This window comes from Phaethon lepturus, unplaced genomic scaffold, assembly GCF_000687285.1.
Source record: "Phaethon lepturus isolate BGI_N335 unplaced genomic scaffold, ASM68728v1 Scaffold52803, whole genome shotgun sequence".
Classification (NCBI taxonomy): domain Eukaryota; kingdom Metazoa; phylum Chordata; class Aves; order Phaethontiformes; family Phaethontidae; genus Phaethon; species Phaethon lepturus.
The window spans coordinates 1-10,174 of NW_010532240.1; the positions used below are offsets into that span (position 1 = coordinate 1).

Consider the following 10,174-nt stretch of genomic DNA (forward strand, 5'->3'; position numbering starts at 1 on the left):
CTCGCCGCGTACCCCCAAACTTACCGCCCTCCCCCACCTGTTAAACGGACCCAGGTGAGGCGGCGAAGGCGGCGAGATGAGGTGGTTCCTCACGGCCGAATACCTGGAAAAAAGGACGGAGTCCTACGGCCCCGGGTGGGCGGCAACCGCCCCCACCCAGTCCCGGGGGGGTGAGCCCCGTCCTGCCCGCGGTGCCCTCGGCCTGTTTTGCGCTCCCACTCAGCAGGGACGCACCACGGCGGGAAACGGTCCCGGGTTTTGGGAGAGTGTTAAAGCATCCGGAGCCTGTAATTAATTAGCTCAACTCCTTTGCGGTTGTCAGTCACGCTGAGGGCGCCCCGTGTCGGCTCCCAGGCTCGCCCTCTCCTCGTCCCTGGAAGTGGCTGGCGAGGGTTTCCTCAAGGGTCGTTAATAGGCACCAAATTAACCAACTGATCCTGGAAGAACAAACACAGAAAAAAACCCACCGCTTGCTGGAAGCCAGAACACGGTAAAGCCCCAAACTGGGCGAGGTTCAGTAACGCAAGGCTGTCAGCACAGCGTTCGTTTCCAAGAGCTCTCCGGGAGAAACGGCCGCGCTGCTTGTGAAAATCAGCAGCATAAACCCAAGCTTCCTTCTAAGAAATTTTGGATTGCATTTCAGCGTGCAACAGAGCAAATTCCTTTTATGTTCAAAGCACGTTCTTCCCTGGTGGCAGTTCGAGGGTAGTGATAGCCACACCAACAGTGAATTTTTATTGAAGATTTCTTTGCTATCATAAACCACTAGAACTAGAATCCAGTGGCAGGAACGTAAGGGAATGATGATAATAATAAATTTAAAAATGGCCAAGACCTCTGACATTCACTGTCCAGATACTGGACTGCAAATACTTAATGTTCCAGAAAGTATTTGTGTTTTTTTTTCAAGCCAGACCAATTTCCCGATCTTATTTATTGTAAGGCTTCACTGGAAGTTGCACAACAAATGTACCAAGGTTTTCCTCAACCTGGTAATTTCTTTTTTCTTAATTACCACAAAGGGTAATAATTAACTGCCAGTAGCAGGTCACTAGCCTGGCAATAGTCAGAAATAAAATTTTTCAGTTCTAGATCTAGGCTCTGTCTCTTTTCTATATCCTCAGCCCATATAAACAAAACCCACCTTTTTTTTCTGAAATTAGAGTAAAAAATTCAGTGAAAGATCTTACAGAAAAGGAAGGTAATTTTATTATACAAAATCTCTAAGCAAGTTGATTTTATGCCCAGTTTCATACTTACAAGCTGCACGCATTCAAATGGTCTGGCCGGGATCTTCTGGGTTCCTTTTCATTGGCAATAAGAAATTGATTTTGGGATATGTCTTTTATATCATTGGGAGTGGTCTTTTGCTTTTGCTGCTACCTTCCTGTTGGGCTGAGAGGAAAAGGAGCAGCACGAGCGATACGCAGCAATCTCACTGCCATCTTCCTGTTGTTAGGCTACAGGGTCTTCCACTGACGACTTGTCCCTGTTGTAGTTTTATCAGGCTTGACAGAAACAACCCATTTCTCAATCTGATTAATTAGAAACAGCATCCTTTGCAATCAATACAGGACTTTCAGTGCCTGCTCTTTGCTGTTGCTTTAGCTGCTTTCACACATACACACACACGTGTTCCTGCGTCATTCATACCGGTTGTAATGTTTCTCTTTCAAGGCTCGAGGAGGTCTCCTGTTTTCAGACATCATTGCTCACGGGAAAAGTATTAGACTTGGCACAATTTCAAGCCCCTGCCAAAATTACTTGGTAAAGATGCCCACATAGTGGCCAAGAAAACCAGAAACCCTTTCTTACTGAAGATACCTGTGTGTAGGAATATTTGAATCACTGCTATTAAAGTGTTCTAAGGAATGGGGTGGTGGTTGCATGTTTCGTGAGTCATCCCAAGCTCACCCGTGTGTCAACCATGCCCGTTCCACTGCGCTCAGTAACTCACTGCACAATGCAGTGCTTTTTGACTTGCAAAAAGAAGAAAGCCCCCGCTGTCCCCACCAGATCAGATCTAACCTGTTGCTGGAGGCTGGGGGTCAGGGCAGTGGCTCTTCCAACCAGATACAGCTGTCCCTGGAGACACCTTCTGCACCACGGTGCTTGATATAGTGTGGCCCTTTCTCTGCCAACTAACAAACCAAAGCCCAAGCTCCACCACTACCTTTTTTTCAACATTTTCTTCTGTCTCCTAGGACTGATGAGTAGGTCACTTAAATTTCCCTCTGCCAGCCTTCCCCTTTTTGTTTTGAGCAGAGAATGGGTTCCCTCTAAAGCAGGTCAGGTCTCCAGCAGCTAACCTACTACTTGTTGTTTGAGACTGATGTTACCTAGACCCTTCACACGCATTTTTTTAATGAGAAAAATGTGTTAGCAGATCTCCTGTGCTTACCTGCCTTCACTGTAGTTGAGGGGATTTTAGAGGGAACTCCTGTGAACTGTGGACTACACAGCTTAAAATAAATTTATCTAGAAGTGCCCTGTGCCATCAAAGTGACAAAAGCAGGGAAGTCCCAGGGACATCTTCCTGCCCTTATTTCATGAAAATTAAGGGATGTTTGGGGGACTTGAGCGATATTTTATATTAGCTCACCCTGTAACTCATGCCTACTGCAGTGGAAAAGTTCTGTATTTATCCAAATTTTATTGCTCCTTCAATGGGCTGGGGAAACTTGGAGAAGAAAGAAGAAAATGATGAAAGGGTCTGGAAAGTAAGAGGGCTACTTCTTTGGAAAAAAGGGGGGAAACTAAAGCTGAACAAGGAAAGGATAGTTCTGAAGTAATAGATGAAGACCAGAGGTAACCTTATGGCAGACAGCGGCAAATGGAAAGTACTCCAGGAAGACCAGCAATGGCAGAAAATCCAAAATATTTTTATATTCATTGAAGAACAAGACACAAAAACCCCTTTCTGCCCTATTCTGTTCTCTCATATGAACCGTTTCTTTTTACAAGCACCTGGCACAGCTCAGCAATCTCTGCCAAGTTGTGCAAAGTTCTTTGTAAGTCACCTTCTCCCGAGCTGGTACCGACTCTCTGGTGTGACAAAGCTTTTGAAGTTAGTGAGAACAAAAGTAGAGACCTCTTGTCCTAAAATCCAGAGAGTTCTTTGTTCCTCTCCTTTTATTTCTTCACCTGCCATATGCCCGCTATGCTGGTGGAAGAAGCAATCTGAAATCTTTTCTGTAACACATGAGGTCTGTACTTTATTCTTTCCTCTGCCTTCTGGGTGGATGCACTCTGCTGATAATATATTTCTTGGTTCTTCTCTTGAGTTCTGGACTAATGACCTCTTTTAGGCAGAACCATTTGAGCCAGTAACCAGTGAAGGTTGTATAGGTTTAAGGAAAAAGAATATGACACAGCTGTTGCAAGCTGCTGTTGCTGTTATATTAAAAAAAAAAAAAAAAGAAAAGGAAGCGTTAGAGGGCAACCGGAGTCAGTGACACAGATTCCAGTAAAACCAACCACACTAAGTTTTAGAGGGCATGTTGCCTGCTGGAGGCTTACATCAGGACTGTTAGGCTCTGCTGATTCGACTCCCTTCTGGCTCTACTCATATAAATTAACATGTGCCCCTTAATCATAAAATTCAAGCAATGCTTCCTCAAGTCATGAATGCTCAAATAGGTCTACTAGGAGGTCCAGCCTGCTCCCGAGGATCTGCCACCAGCTGTCATTTTGCTAGTGATTCAACCATGTGACCGTGCGCAAACCACATCTTCTCTTTCTCTCAAACTTACTTCTATAAAACAAGCAAATGTTAAATGGTTTACAGTTTGGTACCCTGGCCAATTTTTCCAGCACAAACTACACTGCGCTTCCCAGCGGAGAAAGTTCACCATGTGGGTGGAGATAAAACCACAGAAAAGTCTGGGGGTCCTTTTACGTGGCAAGAAGGGCCTGGATATGTTCTACGTTTTGCTTTGCTTTCCACCTCCAGAATAGCTGTGTAAAATGGAAGACACCTAAATTTAAACTTTGCTCTAAACCAAGGTTTGGTATTAGACTTAACGGGAGTGGCGGGGGTGTCGGGCCTCGCAGCCATGCATCTTTGGTACAGCTAGGACACCCATGCCTAAACTCATATTCTCTTCCCTTCTCTCATTTCCTACTGAGACCTGTTGGTCTTTTTGTGTTGAGGACTGTTTATGTCTCTCCCACTGATCTTCATTTATGTGCCTCTTCTCTGCATGAGGGCTGAGCATCCTGGCAGCCAGGGTACCACCAGTCATGCAGAACCTCTCAGAAGTGATAAGCTCAGCATATTACACAGACTAACAAATGTACTTGCACCCCAGACACTGCAAATCCTGGTTTCCTAGGGAGAAAATCAGGTTGATAGTCAGGAAAGAAGGATATTTCATAAAAGAAAGGTGAGACAGTCACTACATTTTTTTATATTAATTTCTCCCATCCCCCAGAGCCTCCTTCGGCTCTTGGGACTGGTAACACTAAAAAAAGCAAGCTTGGACATGTTATCTGGGTCTTGTTAGTGAGGCTGGCTTTGGGACAGCTTTGGTGTCAGGTTTTTGTTTTGCTTCTAAAACTGGTAATGTTTTTCCTTCTGAAAGGAAACAACACAATTACTAGGAGTGAAAGAAACAATTCAATTTCCAGTTAATTCCATTTCATCAGGAAGAATCAAAGAGCACTTCTAAACTCCTACCTGAAGAGTAGTGAAAAACAGGTCATCTGCCCTGTAGAAATCCAGTACTGGACTGTTTTAAAAAAGCCCTCAAGTGGGATGTTCTGAAAAAAATGAGACTTTTTTCTGCCTATTTGTTTCCTGAGTCCTTGGTGTGCATTTCATAATATTTTAATTTTTCCCCCTCAATCACCAGAACTAACTTTTTGCTCTCAGAAAAGCTACATTTCTGCACCAAAGATAAATCATGTACTCACTGCCAGAAGTGCAGAGCTGAGGCCATTCCTCTCCCCCTCCTTCAGCAGGCTCTGAAGCACTCAACTGGAGTACCGCTGGTTGCTATCTCACAGCACTGAGCCTGCACATTTCTCTCTGTAATTTCCATTTCCTGCGAAAAAGTTATCTTTGAAAAGCAGTAGTTAGACTCACTAGCCTCTTCTTTTGTTGTTGTGTTTGTACACGTGTATTGATGGCTTCCAATCATAGTTACAATTGAAGATCATGTACATGTCCATGACTACAATGGAAAAAAAAAGACATAATTTCTCTGGAAAAAAATATTAATGAACATTTAATCTCAGAAAACTCTCATTTGAGGAATGCCAAGTTGAAGCCCCTCATTGTGACCTGCAAGCATGTGACATGACAATCTCCAAGGCAAGCTAAATCATCACATGATTTTCAGAATGCAGGGAACAGTTGTCCTTTAAATATTGAGAAAATCTTGGTTAAAATACCACTTGAGATTGACCTCTAAAGGTCCCTTGGCCAAGAAGTCTGAGGTTGTTCTCTAAAGGTCCGTTGACCAAGAAGCCCAGCTGAAGATAATCCAGGTCTCTCAGGAAGCAGTTTCTTCTGCCAGTCCCTTTCAACACCTTCTCTCCCAGCAGCCACAGTCAGTGTCTGTCGCAGGACAACCCTCAAAGTAGTTTCGTCGTGTTGTTCCTGAATGTCTTTGGGTATAGTGGTTGTAATTTCTTGATACCTGGGATAAGGTTGCTGGATACCGAAAGCCTAGTTGAAAGTCCAAAGAGAAAAAAAAAAACAAAAAACCACCACTCATGAGTTATTATTTTAATGGAAGACTCACCGGAGGTGTTTTCACTTTCGTTGGTGATCTCTCCCACTAGAGGGTACTCTGCTATCGTAAAAGAAAGTGCTCTGCGCTGAGGCTGCACCGGGACACAAGCTGGTAGAAGAGCCTTTGCAGATCCATCGGAGGGACATTTCTAACGCACCTCGTGTTATGATACAGAGAGCTGGAGGGGAAGTTTTCCAGCTCCAGCCCTTAAAAACATAACTTTTTTCGAGATACTGATCTTGGTACAGTTCTGCATACCTGATTACTCGTGAAATGTCGAAGGGTGCCCCAGAACGCGTCACCTACTCACTGGCTTGTGCACCTTGATCCTTGCTGGCACTCGTGTGCTCACCCGTGCTCGCACCAAGGACACACGGGCTCTGCCCCTGGTCCGTGCTGGTGGCTGGCACCTGGTGCCTCTCGGTCTCCTCGGTTGCACCCGCCAGCCCATGGTCCCAGTCCAGCTGCTGGCACCAGGCCCCCATACGTGAGTGCCACCCACTAGGGAGTCCCTCACCCAGGAAGAGTTAGAAATGGAGCTTAATAAAAAGACAGGACAGACCATGGTAATTGGGTGCTGGGCATGGCCAGGAAAAGTGTAATGAACAGCCTCCTGCGTACGTGCGACCAGACCCTTTTATCCCCTTATCCCTCCATTTTCCCAGGCCTTTTCATCCCCAAATCCCCTTGATTCACCCCTTTCTCACCTTTGGTTCCTCCCCTAAACATCCCATAATAAGTCCTGTGCAATCCCAAAATACTCTTCCCCTGCGTCCCGTCATGTGTCCGTACCCCTTAGGCAGTGACCTCCTCAATTCGAAAGGTGCTTCGCCGAGGACTCATCTGGATGGGTTTCACACCCAGACTCTGGGGCTGAGGGTCTTCTGTGACATCCCTGGGAGGGACCTGGGCAAGGTGCTCCTTCCTCTTGGTCCTTAGTTTGGGCTCCCCACCTGCCCTTGGGCCCCTGTGCTCCTCTGGGCTTGTAGAGGTGAGCCCAGACGGTGGGGCTGATGGCTCTCCTTCCTGTTCTGGGCTGGGGAGCAGCCAGGATCCTCCATCTGCTGGTGCCTCTCTGTCCTCCTTCATAGGTGTGCAGCCGAGCTCCTCCAGGCATAATCTAACACGTTTCCTGTCAAACACGCTGTGGACGTCGCTGCTCTGGTTCTCCGCTTCCTCTGAAAACAAGCGCCTGCAATTTTTTTTCTCCTTCAAGTTTCTCTTCAGACCTGGCAGCCTTTCATGAAGTGAGGAGCCTGGTGTCTGCTCCTGCAAAAGACCCAGCACAGTGGTGTGGTAACCACGAAAAAGCTCTACGGTGTCTGGCGGAGAGAAGTGCCGAGAAGAGAGGAGGGCTCCTCTTCACAGCACAGGACTAGCCAGAGCTTGCCAGGAAAACAGGGAATCTGTGGGGACGTCAGAGGAAAGGGGCTAGCGGGGGTGACTCCCAGCTGTGGTCACTGGTTTTGGCTGTGGGTGCCGCTAGCTCTCCAGAGCACCTTCATACCTCTATGACCAGCATGGGCAGGGCAGTTTTCTGGGAAACGTCTGCGTGAGGCTGCTGGCTGCAGCGTCTGAGCTCCACAGCACTCCCTGGCCTTTGTCCAGACGGGGCATCCCAGCTGCCCTCCTGGGCATTTCCAGTACCTCTTCCCTGCCTTTCCACCTAATCATTGGCTAGCTTTTCTCCTTCAAGCTCCAGGCCTTCCATAGCACTGCTGGAGGTTAGATGGAGCATGCATGCTGTCATCTACCCAGCGTGGCTGTCCTGTGCAGCAAACACATGGCAGCAGGAACGGACCCCAGCTCCCAATGGAAGGGTTTTGTCACATTCCTGATAAGTGTTGTGCCAAGGCTTTGAAGGATGTGAATAATTACTGGAAGGCTTGGGCATTTGCATTACCTTGTTTTCAGAAGCAATGCACTGGTCCTTCGGTGCGTGCAGACTCCTGGCTTTCTCACTTAGGTCTTGATGTAAGCTTTTCTCCTCTGCATGCGTTCTGCGTGCACTACGTCCCTTCAGCCTGAAAAAAACCCATTAACTAGTCACATAGTGCTTAGAAACCTCCTGGCATTTAGAATGAACCTTGCTATTTTAAAACTGCTGTTACCACCTGGATAAGTTTCCAGGGCAGGTGTATAAAAACCCCAACAAGAAACAGAAAGGCAAATTGTAAGGTCAACACAGGCAAGCCATGTAATTTACAAGAAAATGGAAATTACTCTTACTTTTTCCTTTTTCTGTTGACTAGACTTATGATGCAAAGTGTACAGATTATTAAGAACACAGATATTACAACTGCCATGATGATGATTGTGCTCGTCTGAACACCTACAAAAAGAAACCAATAATGTCACACAGAACATAGAGGGATGTCAACATGTTTCTCGTGTCTTCTTCCAGAGGTTGGGACTGAAGTGAAACATTCATCAGTTTGTGCTCATTTATTCTTTGAAGAAGAGAAAGGAATAGCATAACAATGTAACACTGTGGTAGCTGAGGAATTATTTTGTCTTTTTAAATAAATACCAATAATGTCTCAAATTGCCCTGATATTGAGGGAACCAAAGCCAACATTTTAACCCCATATATATTTGTGTTTCTATTTTTGTAAAAGGAAGTTTTATCATGAGGGAAGTATCCCATCCTTCCTGAGACATACCCTCCTGCAAGATCTTCTACATGAAATGTTGTTCCCCAGCATTCAACAGCCAGGGGACTGCTCTGCTGGTACCCTCCAGCTGTGGATACTGCTGGAGAGCTGATCCTATCTGCTCTGAATCAGTGGTTGTGTAGAAATATAAACATGTGGAGACATATACACACACAAATCTATATGCTTATTATTAGAGCTATATATATGTACACACCCACCACACATACAAAGATACTGCAGGGAGGAATCTTCTGGATGGTTTCAAATAATGAAATCTTCATCCAGCATGAGGTCTGAACTCCCAGAACAATGTCTAGTGAGACCTACCTAAGCACAAGCTGCGCTCCCACAGCTGCATATCCTTTCCTAAGTGCTCCCCGCTAACATGCTCCACCTCTCCATACAAATGCAGCCTACCTTCCCTTTCTTTTCCCAGGTAAACTTCCTTCATTTTCATTCCCTGTGGGTGGTTGAGAAGGCAGACCAAGACACGGAGGTGGTTGGCAGAGAATGTACGCCTGTTTGCCACCGTTACTGTTCCGTTTGCATTTTGGACGTGGTGTATTTCAAGGGACCCATCCAGGTCTCTGTCATCCAGCCAGGTGATTTTGGGGGCAGGCTTTCCTGTTGCTGAGCAGACTGCGGTGAGGAGACCCTCGGTGGGTAGGTGGGAATCATATTCCACTGTTAGCTCAGAAATTGCTGAGAGCAAAAAGAGAAAGTACTTTTTACACTCTGTGGCGAGTTTACGGTCAAAGCTGGATGGGTCACCTCTCTGTATGGGGTTTCTTACACGAAAGCATCTCCCAGCTTATTTACCTTTCCCTCCTCTGAGGATAGGTGTAGCAATTCTGAAGACTATCCACCGAGGAGATGCTGCTGCATGGGAAGTCTCCATGCGGTGGAGGGCATAATGCCTTACCCACCTCCTGACTACATCAGACCTGTGCTGAGTGCCAGAAAGTGAGAAGGTGTTAGTGGAAAACTTACTTTGGATGTTGAGGCATATATCTTTGCTGAAAGAGCCATGCGGGAACACATTGAAAATGCATCTGTAATAGGACTCATCCTCAAACGTGAGATTTTGGAGCGTGATAGCTGAGGCCTGCAGGGTTGCTGTAGTGAAACGCGCCTTCTTCTGAAATGACCCTATCAGCCTCAGCCCATGGTTTGGGCTATAGGTGGCTATGTTCTGGAAGGAAGACCCGTTTCTCTTTTGCCAGGTGACTTGCAAAACATCCAGCGAGAGCGAGAAATTGCAATACAAATTTGCCTCTCCACCAAGGGCTGCTGCAATGACACTATCAGATTTCACAGCTTCCTTCAAGCCTAGGAACAAACCAAACCCCAAAATCAGGGCGAGAAGAAAAGCAATTCACTCGTGTATGCTACAGTGCCTTGAAGCATCCAGCCATGGTGTTCCTGCCTTGCGGAGCACTGGAGCAAGGAACACCACAAGGCCGTGTGAGATGCTGGGAGACCTCAGACATCTTGGTTTCGTAGGTGGCCATCACATCATCAGCCTACGCTCTGCATTTCCTGCGGCCAGGAGGAAGGTGGCACGGGAACCGAGGGCGGGCAGGCCCCTCAGCAGGCATGGCAAAGTCGAACCCCAGGCTTGCCTGCCTGCTCCTTCCCGCTTGCCTTTGCCCCCGGGAGCTCAGCGGTGTCCCGCATGGACCCAACACGCGGCAGCCGCCCGGCGGCAGCGGCTCTCCCTCCTGAGAGCATCCCCGCTCCCCTCTTGCCCGCGCCTGCAGGGCACGGGCGCAGGCAGAG

The 10,174-nt window shown here is 47.0% G+C and overlaps 1 protein-coding gene across 1 annotated transcript; it reads right to left on the reverse strand.

The window, feature by feature from the left end:
- Positions 1-6,533: 6,533 nt before the first annotated feature.
- Positions 6,534-9,724, reverse strand: LOC104616117 (the record flags this gene model as incomplete). Its single annotated transcript, XM_010284767.1, has 4 exons — positions 6,534-7,007; positions 7,642-7,762; positions 7,968-8,070; positions 9,386-9,724. Coding segments are annotated over 4 exons (1,037 nt in total), but the record flags the coding sequence as incomplete, so codon positions are not given.
- Between the last annotated feature and the right edge of the window lie 450 nt (positions 9,725-10,174).